At 48.2% G+C, this 18246-nt stretch overlaps 2 protein-coding genes across 2 annotated transcripts in view; both read left to right on the plus strand.

Annotated features, from left to right (window-relative positions):
* The window catches only part of LOC147033674 (uncharacterized), a 127306-nt gene that overhangs the window by 99049 nt on the left and 10011 nt on the right, over positions 1-18246 (plus strand). The window contains exons 6-11 of the mRNA XM_085851820.1: positions 1097-1637; positions 1724-1963; positions 2080-2499; positions 2586-2886; positions 9331-9692; positions 17052-17427. Coding sequence (XP_085707946.1) covers positions 1097-1637; positions 1724-1963; positions 2080-2499; positions 2586-2886; positions 9331-9692; positions 17052-17427 — 2240 coding nt within the window. The remainder of the gene's footprint in view (positions 1-1096; positions 1638-1723; positions 1964-2079; positions 2500-2585; positions 2887-9330; positions 9693-17051; positions 17428-18246) is intronic.
* LOC147033676 (uncharacterized) lies at positions 3606-8313 on the plus strand. The gene is made up of 2 exons (XM_085871761.1): positions 3606-4185; positions 7068-8313. The coding sequence occupies exons 1-2, from the start codon at positions 3825-3827 to the stop codon at positions 7682-7684; spliced, it is 978 nt and encodes a 325-aa protein (XP_085727887.1). The 5' UTR covers positions 3606-3824; the 3' UTR covers positions 7685-8313.

Raw genomic sequence — 18246 nt, forward strand, 5'->3', positions numbered from 1 at the left:
CCAAGGTAAGTGAATCTCTCCACGACCTCAACATCCTCACCACAAACAGACACAGACAGGACAGCAGCATCCACGATGTCACCGAAAGCCGGGATCTTAGTTTTGACCCAAGAAACCCGTAATCCCAGCGGCTCCGACTCCTCATTCAGCACCTCGAGGGCCCCCAAAAGGATATCTAAAGTCTCCGCAAAGATGACTGCATCATCTGCAAAATCAAGGTCCGAGATCTTGACATTCCCAAACGATGCACCGCAGCTTGATCTCTCCGACATCCTCCCTAAAATCCGGTCCATACAAGTGCTGAAAAGTGTGGGGGCCAGTACACACCCCTGACGAACTCCAGTAACAACTGGAAATAAGTCAGAGATGGTACCACCACACTTCACAGCGCTCTCAGTACCAGAGTAGAGTTCAGACATCAGATCGATCAGTTTTGGTGGCACCCCACGAAGACCAAGAATCCTCCAGAGGACATCCCGATTCACTTAATCGAACGCTTTACAGAGATCAACATAGGCTGCAAGCAGCCTCTGCCGAAACTCTCGTCTGTGTTCGGTGAGGACACGAAGAGCAAGGATACGGTCAATCATTGACCTCTTTGGTGTAAAGCCTGACTGCTCTGGACGCTGGTGCTCAAGCAGATGGAGGCGAACCCTATCAAGAATTATCCGAGCAAAGACCTTGCCCAGCACTGAGAGCAGCGTCACCCCTCGGAAGTTGTTGCAGTCTTGGCGATCACCCTTCCCTTTCCAGAGAGGAACAACAAGACCCCTCTTCCAATCAGTTGGGATGATGCCTGTGTTCCAGGCAGAGCACAAAACTGCATGCAACGACACGAGTGCAGCATTTCCACCAGCCTTGAGAAGTTCGGCATGGATGACACAGATCCCTGGAGCTTTGCCCCGTTTCAACTGGTTCACCGCAGCCTGTGTTTCCACAAGCGAAGGTGGACCACAGTTGATTCGAGGGTCAGCAACAGGGATTGTAACATCCAACTCGACAGCTGGGGGATCAGCCTGGTACAACCGCTCAAAGTAACCGGCCCAGCCGGCCTTCACTTCAGACTCCTCCTCCACTTTGACGATGCCCTGCCCAGGGTGGACCACTTTGACGACATTTCTCTCAGGGTGGACCACTTTGACGACGCTCTGCCCAGGGTGGACCACTTTGACGATGCTCTGCCCAGGTTGGACCACTTTGATGATGCTTCTCCCAGGGTGGACCACTTTGACGACGCTTCTCCCAGGGTGGACCACTTTGACGATGCTTCTCCCAGGGTGGACCACTTTGACGACGCTTCTCCCAGGGTGGACCACTTTGACGACGCTTCTCCCAGGGTGGACCACTTTGACGACGCTTCTCCCAGGGTGGACCACTTTGACGACGCTTCTCCCAGGGTGGACCACTTTGACGACGCTTCTCCCAGGGTGGACCACTTTGACGACGCTTCTCCCAGGGTGGACCACTTTGACGACGCTTCTCCCAGGGTGGACCACTTTGACGACGCTTCTCCCAGGGTGGACCACTTTGACGACGCTTCTCCCAGGGTGGACCACTTTGACGACGCTTCTCCCAGGGTGGACCACTTTGACGACGCTTCTCCCAGGGTGGACCACTTTGACGACGCTTCTCCCAGGGTGGACCACTTTGACGAAGCTTCTCTCAGGGTGGACCACTTTGACATTTCTCCCAGGGTGGACCACTTTGACTATATTTCTCCCAGGGTGGACCACTTTACAATGCTTCTCCCAGGGTGGACCACATTGACGACGCTCTGCCCAGGGTGGACCATTTTGATGACGCTTCTCTCAGGGTGGACCACTTTGACAATGCTCTGCCCAGGGTGGACCACTTTGATAATGCTTCTCCCAGGGTGGACCACTTTGACGATGCTTCTCCCAGGGTGGACCACTTTGACAACACTTCTCCCAGGATGGACCACTTTGACCAAGCTTCTCTCAGGGTGGACCACTTTGACCAAGCTTCTCTCAGGGTGGACCACTTTGACATTTCTCCCAGGGTGGACCACTTTCACGACATTTCTCCCAGGGTGGACCACTTTGACGACATTTCTCCCAGGGTGGACCACTTTACAACGCTTCTCCCAGGGTGGACCACATTGACGACGCTCCGCCCAGGGTGGACCATTTTGACGACGCTTCTCCCAGGGTGGACCACATTGACAATGCTCTGCACAGGGTGGACCACTTTGATTATGCTTCTCCCAGGGTGGACCACTTTGACGGTGCTCCGCCCAGCGTGGACCACTTTGACGGTGCTTCTCTCAGGGTGGACCACTTTGACAATGCTTCTCCCAGGGTGGACCACTTTGACGACGCTCTGCCCAGGGTAGACCACTTTGATGATGCTTCTCCCAGGGTGGACCACTTTGACGATGCTCCGCCCAGCGTGAAACACTTTGATGATTCTTCTCTCAGGGTGGACCACTTTGACAATGCTTCTCCCAGGGTGGACCACTTTGACAACACTTCTCCCAGGGTGGACCACTTTGACGACACTTCTCCCAGGATGGACCACTTTGACCAAGCTTCTCTCAGGGTGGACCACTTTGACATTTCTCCCAGGGTGGACCACTTTCACGACATTTCTCCCAGGGTGGACCACTTTACAACGCTTCTCCCAGGGTGGACCACATTGACGACGCTCCGCCCAGGGTGGACCATTTTGACGACGCTTCTCCCAGGGTGGACCACATTGACAATGCTCTGCACAGGGTGGACCACTTTGATTATGCTTCTCCCAGGGTGGACCACTTTGACGGTGCTCCGCCCAGCGTGGACCACTTTGATGATGCTTCTCTCAGGGTGGACCACTTTGACAATGCTTCTCCCAGGGTGGACCACTTTGCATTTGTTCTCATTGAATGTTGGCTGCCATTTCTCGGACCACCCTGTAACTGCATGTCTGCAAGCATATCTTCCTGCAGGGCTTCTTCTTCAGCCCGGGTACCCTATCAATCACACTGTTGAACACTTTGCAACAGTCCAGGTAAATATCGTGTATGCTTTGTCCGTCATGCATCTCTCTTGTCCAATGCCAAAACAGTGCTGCTTGTCCTTTAGATCTTCGATTTTAGAAGGTTGTTGTGCTCTCGGTGTTGCCGCAGTGATTTTTGAACAATCTTCTCCATTGATTATCTTCCACACAACAGATGTCACAGGTCAGACTTCCAGGTGTGCAGTTTGAAGTCATTCCTCTTTCCCTTCTTGCAGATACTACATCAGCTTGCTTCCACACCTGTGGCACACTTCCCTTCCCTCCTTCATTAGCTGAGTGAAAACGAGACTTGGAGTGGCTTGTAGATTTCCAGGATATCTGCAAAATACCCCGATGGAGTCGGAGTACGTACTTAATCGATTGGGGTCGATAAAACCTTCACGGTTCCACAGAGGGATATGTATGGCAAATGCTGTTCAAATGAACCAGAAATCGAGTTCCATGTCTGCTTTTCTTGGTGCGGTTCTACAAAGGGATGGCGGTGTAGTTCGTACTAGAGCATGGCGGTGGTGTCCTCGTTTCGCTTTTGAGAGGGATAATCTTTGATAATGATTGACAATAACATTCTACCTTTCATTTAATTTATTATTATGCAGGTACTTGAAGACATTCATTGTGCTCCTGTAGGATTATTAAAATGTGAACCGAATAATTATGGAGGAACTCCTCCCATCTACCTTCCTGCATGATCAACCCCCAAAACACCTGATCGGGTAAATTAGCAAGAAATGCAAAGCACGGACTTTCCTCGGTCTTGAACCAAACGTGGGGTCCTGTTACCTTCTGGCACGGGTCACCGAGGGACCATGGACAGGACGATCGGTCGGGGCGGCCTCGGTGAACTCCCGGCCTGGCTGGAGATGCAGGGTTTAACGGAGGAGTCTCTCCAAGCTGCGGTTACGGGTCTCGGGGTCGAGATCCTCGGAGGTCTTTGTGCCCGCGCCGAGCCCAATCCGGTGAGGGTTCGACTCCGTGCTTTGTCCGCACGAAAGTTCACCTGCACCATGTACGCAGAGCTCTGTCGGTACCTGGAGTCGTGGCGAAGATCGGGACGTGGTCAAGGGGATGTCCAGGAGAGGGGTGGACCTTCTGGAAGACCCTTTGGAGTCCTGCAGAGAGTCAGTGAACTTGGGGACTCGGTTGGTGCACAAGAGGACCCAGAGAAAGGTGAGTCCAGGTAACTGTGAGCAGTGTGTATAAATAATTAATTATAGAGTTTGTGACAATCGGGATGCGTGTGTGTGTGTCCTCAGTAATTATGGTGGAATATTTAACCTTCTTCACACCTCTCCATTCCCCCCCAGCCTTCCTCTTGCACCTCACACCCCCTTCCCTCCTTAGCTGTCAAGGTGGTTGCCTTAATGTCTTAGGGTCTTGAGTTTTGAGCCCTTGTGTTGTGCTGTTAAATAACACCAGGTGGGTTTTTTCAGCCTGTCATCCTTCCCAGGTTGGCAAAACGAGTACCAGCTTGCAGAGGCACTGCATCAGTGGCTCCCAGCAATGAGTTCCTGAGATGTTTACGAAATATCGGCCAAAACAATAATAATGAAAGAGAAATGTTTGGTTATCGGTGAAAGGTTTTGAGGAAACCAGTGATTTAAGGAGCAAATCGAGTTTCTATCGATGAGTGCGACCAAAGAACACCAATGGGAGATCGCCTATAATGGTACAACTTCAAGCTTCACTTAACTCCGAACCGAGACAATGTGGTGGCGGACCGACAATGTGGTGACGGACCTACTCTCCAGAGCTGTCATCACTTCAAAACCTGCTGGCTCGCTGGAGGCCACAGAGGACAACTTGATAGAGCTGCACACCCATCTCCAAGCTGCGTTCCCCCCTCCCCCAAACTCCAACTGGTGTTGGTGGAGGACTCACCCCCTCCCCCCCCCCCACCGACCCCTCCTTCCCTCTTCTGCATCCTGCGCTCCGACATCACAGGTGGCTGGCCTACCCGAGTGCCTGACAAGCAAGCACCGTTCACCAGGACCAGATATGAGCAGTCATGCTGGAATGACACTTGTGAAGCTCGGGGTCACCACACAGTCGTACCGTGCGCTCTGCGTGCATGAGTGCTTTCTATGGCGCACAAGGGATACCGAGGTAACATCAGATTTGAAGCAGCAGTGCTGGCACCATGTGTGGTGGCCTCGTATCGACCATGATGTTGAAGTAATGGTCAGGGACTGTGCAGCCTGCCTGCTCAGCAAGAAAACAGGCCACTTACTCCACCACCCCTGCAACCTGACTGTCTAAACCCTTGGAGCACCTGCAGACGGTCATCTGTGGGGAAATCCATGTCATTTACCATGTTCTGAAGAAGTTGGGAGAGGATGGCATCACCAGTGCTACCTCGTGGTCATCTGAACTCCATTCCAAATGGCCTGAAGTGTTTCTGGTGGGCTCAAGTCACCTCCCAGGCCACAATCAATATCCCAGATGATGTAATCTCCTGTTAGAAGTTGCCTCAAGTCTTTACAACAGATAATGGGCCACAGTTTATCTCTGTCAAGTTCTCCGCTTTCTTCAGCGACAGAGGATCAAGCACATCCACACAGCCATATACCATACACACATCAATAGGGGAGTTGAGAGGTTTAATCAAACGCTTAAGAATGTTGCACGAACACCCCTGGCTCAAGGTTTAGCATTCAATTCAGCTTTCCTCCAGACCCTCCTTCATGACAGAGTGACCCAGCACATCACCATTAAAATGTCTGATAATTTTTTTTACGCCTCCACTGACGAGGTCACTGGAGGCATTATGTTTTTAGGTTGTCCTTCCGGCTGTCCGTCTGTGCGTCCGTGATGGGTTTTCGTTACTGTCATAATGAAACACAGGACGGACGAAGAGCAGCTGAAGGGATCTAAGTCATACTGGTGGTGGTGGTCGCATGGCAGCTGAGCTGTCGGGGTAGCTATCATTTCTTGAAGCGTGACTGTCGCTGATGCAGTGCCCCTCTACCAGTACACACACTGGAACTGGTACTCATTTTGCCGACCTCGGAAGGATGACAGGCTGAGCCAACCCCCTGGTGTCTTAATTCAGTGGCCGGCAGGGCTTGAACTCAGGACCCTAGGATCCCAAGCTGCCACCCTAACCACTGAGGCAACACCAGGCTCACGAGTCATACTTGTTACAAGTATGTATAATGATGTAAAGATGAATTGATTACATTTTGCATTGAAAAGGAAAAGGTCAGGAGGTCATGTTCGGCAAACTTTCTGTTACCGCGCCAACTTGTTAACCAGTCGTGGGATTTTGACCAAACCTGGTACGTGTATAGTGATGTAAAGATAAACAGATTTAGATTTTGGGGTAAAGAGGTCAAAGGTCAGAGGTCAAGTTAGGTAAAAATTATATCACTATGCTAACTTGTGAAACCATGACCAAACTTGGAACAAGTATGTTTAATGATGTCAAGATGAACTGATTAGATGTTGAGGTCAAGAGTTTAAAGGTCAATGCTCAGAGGTCATGTAAGGTAAAAAAAAAAAAATTATGTTACTGTGCTTACTTGTGAACCAGTGATGGGATTTTGGCCAAACTTGGTGTAAGTATGCAGTATGATGCAAAGATAAACTGATTATCAAGAGGTCAGAGGTCAAAGGTCAAAGTCCATGATAGGTTTTCATTCCTGTGATAACTTAAGAATGGCTGAAGGGATCCAAGTCAAACTTGGTACAAGTATGTACAATGATGCATACATAAAGTGATTAGATTATGAGGTCAAATTTCAGAGGCCATGTCAGGTAAAGATGTGATATTTGAGGATAGTTGAAGGGATTTAAATCAAACTTTGCACAACTATGTATAATGATTTAACAATGCGAGCGGAGGCATACCTGTCGACGTCACAACGTCGAAGAGTGCTGTTCTAGTTTTCACACAATGATGTAATTCCTTTTGAGGCAACCATTGTACCAAAAGTTGTTTAATGCAAAGCTTGTTTTTGGTTATTGGGCTAGAAGTTAATTTTGAGCATTTTAATCCATACCTATGAGAACTGACTCGTTTTTATTGTTGTTTTTGTGAACCACATTGACAGGGAGACCACCACAGTTTATGAGGAAGTTCCTCTGCAGCATGTGCTCTCACACCTTCAGTACGGAGGCCGCGGTCCAGATGCACATGGAGAGACACCGACCTGTTTCCAGCAATAAAAAGTACAAATGCATTGATTGTCCTTACAGTACGGACGACAAAAGCAATTTCCTGAGCCACACTCGGACGCACACGGGAGAGAGGCCTTTTTTGTGTGATATATGCGGTCAGGGATTCACTCAATCGGGGCACTGTGAGCAACATGAACGAATTCACCGAGGCGAACGTCCCTACGAGTGCACGGCCTGCACGAAGGCGTTCTCTCACGCGTCGGCTTTTCGCCGGCACACCCGAACCCACACCGGGGAGCGGCCGTACAAATGCACCGTCTGCGGTAAAATGTTCACCGATCTCTCGAATTGTCAACGACACCGAATGATCCACAACCAGGAGCGCCCACACACGTGCAAGGTGTGCGGTAGAACGTTCACGGTGTTGTCAAACTGTCAGCGACACACGAGGGTGGTGCACGAGCAGGAGCCGCGCTACAGATGTACAGTGTGTGGTAAAGGGTTCCGTAAGTCGCCCTCTTTTAAGAAACACATGGCTACCCACGTTTGAGTCGGCGACATGTTCAAGCGGAGGTGACGCATGACCCAATCATGGGGTATGGATTGCTTTGTGCGGTCTGGACCATTAGAGAAGTACTTGTAAAATATTTCTCCATATGTTTTGGTGTTTTTAATGATTCAAGACATTGATTTTGTTTTGATCTTATAGCAAAACATTTATCATATTTTTCGGCCGATAAGTCGATGTTGAGTTCAACTCAAATTGAACAATTTGTCTTTAATTCGTTCATCGATTGAGTCTATTTGGAGTATAAGAAGCTCAACCAACTACAGTAGTTAGCAAAACTATCAGTCAGAACAATCGAGGTGTTAATTCCTCCCTGACACCGAACAACACATCGCTAACTACACGACTTCTCGGATCATGAATATTTATGAGCTGTTTTGTGTATCTGTAATATAAAAGGAGCTGACTCTCGGCATGCTTGCATCCGTCCCTGTGTCTGTACGTGCCTGCGTGCATCCGGCAGGCATCAACTGTAATAGGTAATACCACTGATCAGGCCTAATCTGCAAACAGTATGATATAGTTGAGTAAGGCCACAAACAGTGTGATGCAATTCAGTAAGGTGAGGAGAGATGGGCTGGTTTCAATGCACATTAAAACAAAAATTTCTTCTTCGTCTCTTCTTCTTTCTTCTGCTTTCTTCTTCTTTCCTTTAAAAAAAAAAAATGTCTCCACCAACGAAGTCGCTGGAGGCGTTATGTTTTCAGGTTGTCCGTCCGTTCGTGAGTCCATGTTCCCATTTTATATTAATTTTCTCTGCAACCGCTCTTCCGATTGACATGGAATTTCCACCGTAGGTGCGACTACCCAAGTACAATGTTTACTGATAATTGTGACATCATTGGTCACATGGTGTGGCAGCCATGTTGGAAAAAAGGAAAAACTTTGGACATCTATCTCTGAAACGCCTCCATGAAAAAAAATTGAAACTTGGCACATGTCAAGTACTCTCTATGGAGAATACATGTTGTTAACCATGATGTCATTGGTAAAGTGGTATCCCAGCCAAGATTTGACACATAGAATGCTTTATCCAATCAGAATGAAAATTTAAAGGTCATTTCGGATTAAATTGGTCTCCAGAAAAATTTTTTCATGACGTCATCGGTTACATTGTTTGGCGACCATTAAAAAAAACCTAAATATATATATATATATATATATATATATATATATATATATATATATATATATATACATATATATATATATATATATTCATATATATATATATATATATGTACATATACATGTATATACTTAGTGCACTCGCCTTTGAGCTGTCGAGCCGGCATTCGAATCTCGACCCAGCTATAAACGGCCACCCTGGTGCTTCGCACTCAGCCATCCATCAGATGGACGTTGATTTATTGCAGCAAGGCACACAGCATGACATCACATCCTTCCACCTGAAGCTGAAAAATAAAAAAAAAATCCTACAAACACGACATGAACAAGTGAGAGCGACACCAACAGTCAATTTACTCACAAAAAGAATGATAGAGCGAGTCAGAGGCTGCCAGTGCGGTTTCCACGGCGACGGGCGAAGTGAGAAACGGAAGTGACGTACATACATCCCCTGCGCTTCCTCACGCAAACCGGAATTCGGGCGTCATTGCTTTTATGAGTCACACTTTACTCGGTCTTACGATCGGGAAAACGCGTCGTCGTTCTGTTTCAGGCGTTAAACAGGAGAGTGATGGTTCATTTCAAGCAATGCAGCTATGGAACTTGTTCCAACGACACCAGGCATGCACACAAGCCGCATATGCAAGGTGTTTGGTTCTTACCGTTCCCAAAACCGACCAACAAGCCCAAGGAATGTGACCGATGGATTCGCGCATGTGGACGTCCTGCTGCGTTCGATCGTTCCAGAATAACTAAAAGTACGTATGTATGCAGCAAGCACTTCGTCGGGGGCAACGGTCCAACTAGAGACTATCCAGATCCTGTACCGTTACCTGCACCTGCACCAGCCATTACTCTTCAGGTACAATCACTTGTTCTCCATGAATATTGAATTGATGAACTGATTGTGTGAGTGAAGAGTGGGTCCGGTTCTTGGTATCACTTTAACACCCCTACTGCCTCACCCTTGCTGCCCCCTTCATCGCCGGTCAGTGGTTAACAGTTGTAGCTGGATATAGTCGGTGTGAGGATGGTTGGACTTGCTCGACTCCATTTTGTAGTTGGCCCACCCAAATTAATCAAATGGAAAACATGGCATTGGAGTCGTCAGAACTAAAGAGCAATGATGGAGTCATCAGGAGGAACGTGGAGAGGATTCAGGTTTCAGCCGTGACTCCACCACCCTCAAACACATCCAGGAACAGCAAACTGAGCCTTACAGAAAAAAAAAAATTCTGCCAGAATTCACTTCTCCCTCGACAGATATAGATAACGAAAGAGAGGAATGGAGAGCAGAACGGATAAAATGACAAGGGCACTCGGTGGAGCACATACCTCCGCCACGTAATACCTGATCCATGAGAACATATCTGACTAACCCCATACATGTTTGAAATATCATGCCATACAGTACCATATCGTTTTTGGCCCTATCTCTCACTGGTGAAGAATTACTGAAAAAAAAAATTTCTGGTCGTTGGATCCAGATCTTCACCAAAATCTAATTCATTCTTCCTAATCACACACACAACCTGCCCACCAAATTTCGTCTGAATCTGTCCCCAACTTTGTGACATGTCCTGCACACAAACAGACAAGCAGACGGGAGTGAAAACATAATGTCCTTCCAACTTTGGTGGTGGAGGTGATAAAAGAAAAAGCAAGAATTCGAATGAATCAAGATAAATGTGAAAAAATTGGGAAAAATTGTGAAAGAAGCGGACCAAAGATGTCAGGAAGAACCCAGAGAGATAGATCGCAGCGGTTACTTGCCAGACTCAAACGCAGAAACATGTACAAGCTACCAGAGGTTCCTCAGCGTGTGATGTCCAAACCTGAACTTTGAATGATGTGAGAATGTCCTCCTGCCAGGGATCTCCTTGGAAACCATGAAAAGGTTGACATTTTTTAAGGGTCTGATGATGTCAAGAGTTCACGAATACTTCAAATGTCAGAAGCTGTATTGCACCTCCTTCATCAGTAGTTCAGGCTCGCTGCACAGATGTAGTTCATCAGTAGTTCAGGCTCGCTGCATCGATGGAGTTCATCAGTAGTTCAGGCTCGCTGCACAGATGTCGTTCATCAGTAGTTCAGGCTCGCTGCACGGATGTAGTTCATCAGTAGTTCAGGCTCGCTGCACGGATGTAGTTCATCAGTAGTTCAGGCTCGCTGCATCGATGGAGTTCATCAGTAGTTCAGGCTCGCTGCACAGATGTCGTTCATCAGTAGTTCAGGCTCGCTGCACGGATGTAGTTCATCAGTAGTTCAGGCTCGCTGCACGGATGTAGTTCATCAGTCGTTCAGGCTCGCTGCAGAGATGTAGTTCATCAGTAGTTCAGGCTCGCTGCAGAGGTGTAGTTCATCAGTAGTTCAGGCTCACTGCACGGATGTAGTTCATCAGTCGTTCAGGCTCACTGCATAGATGTAGTTCATCAGTCGTTCAGGCTCGCTGCATTGATATAGTCCATCAGTAGTTCAGGCTCGCTGCACGGATGTAGTTCATCAGTCGTTCAGGCTCGCTGCAGAGATGTAGTTCATCAGTAGTTCAGGCTCGCTGCAGAGGTGTAGTTCATCAGTAGTTCAGGCTCACTGCACGGATGTAGTTCATCAGTCGTTCAGGCTCACTGCATAGATGTAGTTCATCAGTCGTTCAGGCTCGCTGCATTGATATAGTCCATCAGTAGTTCAGGCTCGCTGCAGAGATGTAGTCCATCAGTAGTTCAGGCTCACTCTCTGGATGGAATTCATCAGTAGTTCAGGCTCGCTGCACGGATGTAGTTCATCAGTGGTTCAGGCTCACTGCAGAGATGTTGTTCATTAGTAGTTCAGGCTCACTGCAGAGATGTTGTTCATCAGTAGTTCAGGCTCGCTGCAGAGATGTAGTTCATCAGTAGTTCAGGCTCGCTGCAGAGATGTAGTTCATCAGTCATTCAGGCTCGCTGCACAGATGTCGTTCATCAGTCGTTTAGGCTCGCTGCAGAGATGTAGTTCATCAGTAGTTCAGACTCACTGCATGGATGTTGTTCAGCAGTAGTTCAGACTCTCTGCACGGATGTGGTTCATCAGTAGTTCAGACTCGCTGCACGGATGTTGTCAATCAGTAGTTCAGACTCTCACGGATGTAGTTCTTCAGTAGTTCAGGCTCACTCTCCGGATGTAGTTCATCAGTAGTTCAGGCTCGCTGCACGGATGTAGTTCATCAGTAGTTCAGGCTCGCTGCAGAGATGTTGTTCATCAGTACTTCAGGCTCGCTGCACGGATGTAGTTGATCAGTAGTTCAGGCTCGCCGCACGGATGTCGTTCATCAGTAGTTCAGGCTCGCTGCACGGATGTAGTTCATCAGTCGTTCAGGCTCGCTGCAGAGGTGTAGTTCAGGCTCGCTGCACGGATGTAGTTCATCAGTCGTTCAGGCTCGCTGCAGAGATGTAGTTCATCAGTAGTTCAGACTCTCACGGATGTAGTTCATCAGTGGTTCAGACTCACTCGATGGATGTCGATCATCAATAGTTCAGGCTCACTCTACGGATGTCGTTCATCAGTAGTTCGGACTCGCTGCACGGATGTAGTTCTTCAGTAGTTCAGGATCACTCTGCGGATGTAGTACATCAGTAGTTCAGGCTCGCTGCATAGATGTAGTTCATCAGTAGTTCAGGCTCGCTGCATAGATGTAGTTCATCAGTCGTTCAGGCTCGCTGCATAGATGTAGTACATCAGTAGTTCAGGCTCGTTGCAGAGATGTAGTTCATCAGTAGTTCATGCTCGCTGCATAGATGTAGTTCATCAGTCGTTCAGGCTCGCTGCATTGATATAGTTCATCAGTAGTTCAGGCTCGCTGCAGAGATGTAGTCCATCAGTAGTTCAGGCTCACTCTCTGGATGGAGTTCATCAGTAGTTCAGGCTCGCTGCACGGATGTAGTTCATCAGTGGTTCAGGCTCACTGCAGAGATGTTGTTCATCAGTAGTTCAGGCTCGCTGCACGGATGTCATTCATCAGTAGTTCAGGCTCGCTGCATGGATGTAGTTCATCAGTCGTTCAGGCTCGCTGCATAGAAGTAGTACATCAGTAGTTCAGGCTCGTTGCAGAGATGTAGTTCATCAGTAGTTCATGCTCGCTGCATAGATGTAGTTCATCAGTCGTTCAGGCTCGCTGCATTGATATAGTCCATCAGTAGTTCAGGCTCGCTGCATTGATATAGTCCATCAGTCGTTCAGGCTCACTCTCTGGATGGAGTTCATCAGTAGTTCAGGCTCGCTGCACGGATGTAGTTCATCAGTGGTTCAGGCTCACTGCAGAGATGTTGTTCATCAGTAGTTCAGGCTCGCTGCACGGATGTAGTTCATCAGTGGTTCAGGCTCACTGCACAGATGTCGTTCATCAGTAGTTCAGGCTCGCTGCACGGATGCCATTCATCAGTAGTTCAGGCTCGCCGCACGGATGTAGTTCATCAGTCGTTCAGGCTCGCTGCAGAGATGTAGTTCATCAGTAATTCAGACTCGCTGCACAAATGTAGTTCATCAGTAGTTCAGACTCTCACGGATGTAGTTCTTCAGTAGTTCAGGATCACTCTCCGGATGTAGTTCATCAGTCGTTCAGGCTCGCTGCATAGGTGTAGTTCATCAGTCGTTCAGGCTCGCTGCATAGATGTAGTACATCAGTAGTTCAGGCTCGTTGCAGAGATGTAGTTCATCAGTAGTTCATGCTCGCTGCATAGATGTAGTTCATCAGTAGTTCAGGCTCGCTGCATAGGTGTACTTCATCAGTCGTTCAGGCTCGCTGCATAGATGTAGTACATCAGTAGTTCAGGCTCGTTGCAGAGATGTAGTTCATCAGTAGTTCATGCTCGCTGCATAGATGTAGTTCAGCAGTCGTTCAGGCTCGCTGCATTGATATAGTCCATCAGTAGTTCAGGCTCACTTTCTGGATGGAGTTCATCAGTGGTTCAGGCTCACTGCAGATATGTTGTTCATCAGTAGTTCAGGCTCGCTGCACGGATGTCATTCATCAGTAGTTCAGGCTCGCTGCACGGATGTAGTTCATCAGTCGTTCAGGCTCGCTGCATAGATGTAGTTCATCAGTAGTTCATGCTCGCTGCATAGATGTAGTTCATCAGTCGTTCAGGCTCGTTGCAGAGATGTAGTTCATCAGTAGTTCATGCTCGCTGCATAGATGTAGTTCATCAGTCGTTCAGGCTCGCTGCATTGATATAGTCCATCAGTAGTTCAGGCTCGCTGCAGAGATGTAGTCCATCAGTAGTTCAGGCTCACTCTCTGGATGGAGTTCATCAGTAGTTCAGGCTCGCTGCACGGATGTAGTTCATCAGTGGTTCAGGCTCACTGCAGAGATGTTGTTCATCAGTAGTTCAGGCTCGCTGCACAGATGTCGTTCATCAGTAGTTCAGGCTCGCTGCACGGATGTCATTCATCAGTAGTTCAGGCTCGCTGCACGGATGTAGTTCATCAGTCGTTCAGGCTCGCTGCATAGAAGTAGTACATCAGTAGTTCAGGCTCGTTGCAGAGATGTAGTTCATCAGTAGTTCATGCTCGCTGCATAGATGTAGTTCATCAGTCGTTCAGGCTTGCTGCATTGATATAGTCCATCAGTAGTTCAGGCTCGCTGCAGAGATGTAGTCCATCAGTAGTTCAGGCTCACTCTCTGGATGGAGTTCATCAGTAGTTCAGGCTCGCTGCACGGATGTAGTTCATCAGTGGTTCAGGCTCACTGCAGAGATGTTGTTCATCAGTAGTTCAGGCTCGCTGCACGGATGTAGTTCATCAGTAGTTCAGGCTCGCTGCACAGATGTCGTTCATCAGTAGTTCAGGCTCGCTGCACGGATGTCATTCATCAGTAGTTCAGGCTCGCTGCAGAGATGTTGTTCATCAGTAGTTCAGGCTCGCCGCATGGATGTAGTTGATCAGTCGTTCAGGCTCGCTGCAGAGATGTAGTTCATCAGTAATTCAGACTCGCTGCACAAATGTAGTTCATCAGTAGTTCAGACTCTCATGGATGTAGTTAATCAGTGGTTCAGACTCACTCGATGGATGTCGATCATCAAAAGTTCAGGCTCACTCTACGGATGTCGTTCATCAGTAGTTCGGACTCGCTGCACGGATGTAGTTCAGTCGTTCAGGATCACTCTCCGGATGTAGTTCATCAGTCGTTCAGGCTCACTCTGCGGATGTAGTACATCAGTAGTTCAGGCTCGCTGCATAGATGTAGTTCATCAGTAGTTCAGGCTCGCTGCATAGATGTAGTTCATCAGTCGTTCAGGCTCGCTGCATAGATGTAGTACATCAGTAGTTCAGGCTCGTTGCAGAGATGTAGTTCATCAGTAGTTCATGCTCGCTGCATAGATGTAGTTCATCAGTCGTTCAGGCTCGCTGCATTGATATAGTCCATCAGTAGTTCAGGCTCGCTGCAGAGATGTAGTCCATCAGTAGTTCAGGCTCACTCTCTGGATGTAGTTCATCAGTGGTTCAGGCTCACTGCAGAGATGTTGTTCACCAGTAGTTCAGGCTCGCTGCACAGATGTCGTTCATCAGTAGTTCAGGCTCGCTGCACGGATGTCATTCATCAGTAGTTCAGGCTCGCTGCATAGATGTAGTTCATCAGTCGTTCAGGCTCGCTGCATTGATATAGTCCATCAGTAGTTCAGGCTCGCTGCAGAGATGTAGTCCATCAGTAGTTCAGGCTCACTCTCTGGATGGAGTTCATCAGTAGTTCAGGCTCGCTGCACGGATGTCATTCATCAGTAGTTCAGGCTCGCTGCACGGATGTCATTCATCAGTAGTTCAGGCTCGCTGCACGGATGTAGTTCATCAGTCGTTCAGGCTCGCTGCAGAGATGTTGTTCATCAGTAGTTCAGGCTCGCCGCACGGATGTAGTTGATCAGTAGTTCAGGCTCGCTGCATGGATGTCGTTCATCAGTAGTTCAGGCTCGCTGCACAGATGTAGTTCATCAGTCGTTCAGGCTCGCTGCAGAGGTGTAGTTCATCAGTAGTTCAGGCTCACTGCACGGATGTAGTTCATCAGTCGTTCAGGCTCGCTGCAGAGATGTATTTCATCAGTAATTCAGACTCGCTGCACAAATGTAGTTCATCAGTAGTTCAGACTCACTGCATGGATGTTGTTCAGCAGTAGTTCAGACTCACTGCATGGATGTTGTTCATCAATAGTTCAGGCTCACTCTACGGACGTAGTTCATCAGTAGTTCGGACTCGCTGCACGGACGTAGTTCATCAGTAGTTCGGACTCGCTGCACGGACGTAGTTCATCAGTAGTTCGGACTCGCTGCACGGACGTAGTTCATCAGTAGTTCGGACTCGCTGCACGGATGTAGTTCATCAGTAGTTCGGACTCGCTGCACGGATATAGTTCATCAGTAGTTCGGACTCGCTGCACGGATGTAGTTCATCAGTAGTTCGGACTCGCTGCACGGATGTAGTTCATCAGTAGTTCGGACTCGCTGCACGGATGTAGTTCATCAGTAGTTCGGACTCGCTGCACGGATGTAGTTCATCAGTAGTTCGGACTCGCTGCACGGATGTAGTTCATCAGTAGTTCGGACTCGCTGCACGGATGTAGTTCATCAGTAGTTCGGACTCGCTGCACGGATGTAGTTCATCAGTAGTTCGGACTCGCTGCACGGATGTAGTTCATCAGTAGTTCGGACTTGCTGCACGGATGTAGTTCATCAGTAGTTCGGACTCGCTGCACGGATGTAGTTCATCAGTAGTTCGGACTCGCTGCACGGATGTAGTTCATCAGTAGTTCGGACTCGCTGCACGGATGTAGTTCATCAGTAGTTCGGACTCGCTGCACGGATGTAGTTCATCAGTAGTTCGGACTCGCTGCACAGATGCTTTGATTTGAAATGTTCAGGTAAGTTGAATTGTGCAGCGTGCCACGGAATGCATGAGCCATCATTTTCTGTCGTTTTTTTCAAATGATTTCCCCATATTGCAGTCATTTTGATGCATTTACGGCTTCACATTTCCTGTGCTGTTTGTACAGATTGGTTTTTCAGCATCACGAGATATCAGTTTGGCTGACTCTTTCTGTTTTATATAATTCCCTCATTACTGGTCATTCCATCTCCTCTGATCTGAGTTGCCCAACATGATTTCCATTTCTTCCTCCCAACCAACTGAACTCCCCCCCCCCCACCCCATCCCACTGAACCTGTATATTAATTATCATGAAGTTTATGTGGCTTCACCACAGGTGATGTACTCGTTGAGAGCTGGTGGTGATCTCGGTTCCGTCCCGGCCTGGCTGGAGACCCAGAATTTAGCGAAGGAGTCGCTCCGAGCCGCAGTTATCGGTATGGGGACCGAGATCCTCGCATTGCTCTGCGCCCGAGCCGATCCGGCTCCAGTGAGGGTTCAACTCCGTTATTTGTCAACACGAAAATTCACTGACATCATGTACGCAGACTTGTGTCGGTACATGGATATGATTTGTACACAAGACTCGAAACAGAATCTTGGTCCATTGTCCAAGTTGGAGGATATGGATCCAGAAAGATTTTCCGGAGTCGTGCGGAACAAGGGAGAAGACTCTATTGATCCTGAATTGGCTGGAAGAAACCCGAGGGATGGTGAGTCATCGTAATTGCATGCAACATTTGATGAAGTATCGATTACAGTAAGTGTATGACAACTTGTGGATGGAGGTTATGTTTTCACCAGTGTTTGTCTGTCTATTTGAGCAGGGCATCTCAAAAAGTTACGGACGGATTCGGACAAAATTTAGTGGACAATGTGGGTGTGTGACGGTGAAGAATTGGTTCGATTTTGTTGAAGATCCGAATCCAGATCCGGATGCGAGAATTTTTTTTATTTTCAAAGTAATTCTTCATAATTGAGAGATTTGGCCAAAAACTATTTCCAGCATATTGTGAAAAATGTTCTGGATGGAATATGATGAAACGAGGTGGACGAGTTGTGTCGGTGACGAGAACAAGCTGATTCGATTTTGGTTAAGGTCCGGATCCATATGTGGCCAAAACGTAACCCGTTTGACCTGGTGGAGGTTTATGTGCTCTACTGAGTGCTGTTGTAGTTGCATGTAATATATAGAGCCCTGGGGTTTGGTGGTGGGGAGGGGAGTTAGTTGACTCTGTGTTTGGTGGGGGAGGGGTTGCGGACTCACGGTTGGATAGGGATGGGATGGAGGTCTCTGGGTTAGGTGGGGATGGGGTTGAGGACTCAGGTTTAAGGACAGGGAGTTGTAGTGGTGGGGTTTACTCTGATTGGAGTGGTGGGGGGAGGAGGTGAGGACTCAGGTGTGTGTGTGTGTGTGTGTGTGTATGTGTGTGTGTGTGTGTGTGTGTGTGTGTGTGTGTGTGTGTGTGTGTTGGGGGGGGGGGGGTTGATTTCATCGATCAACGTACTTATGTAGCACATAGGTAGACAAT

Source organism: Eptatretus burgeri, chromosome 2, assembly GCF_056783735.1.
Source record: "Eptatretus burgeri isolate ZD-2024b chromosome 2, Ebu_testis_v1, whole genome shotgun sequence".
Classification (NCBI taxonomy): domain Eukaryota; kingdom Metazoa; phylum Chordata; class Myxini; order Myxiniformes; family Myxinidae; genus Eptatretus; species Eptatretus burgeri.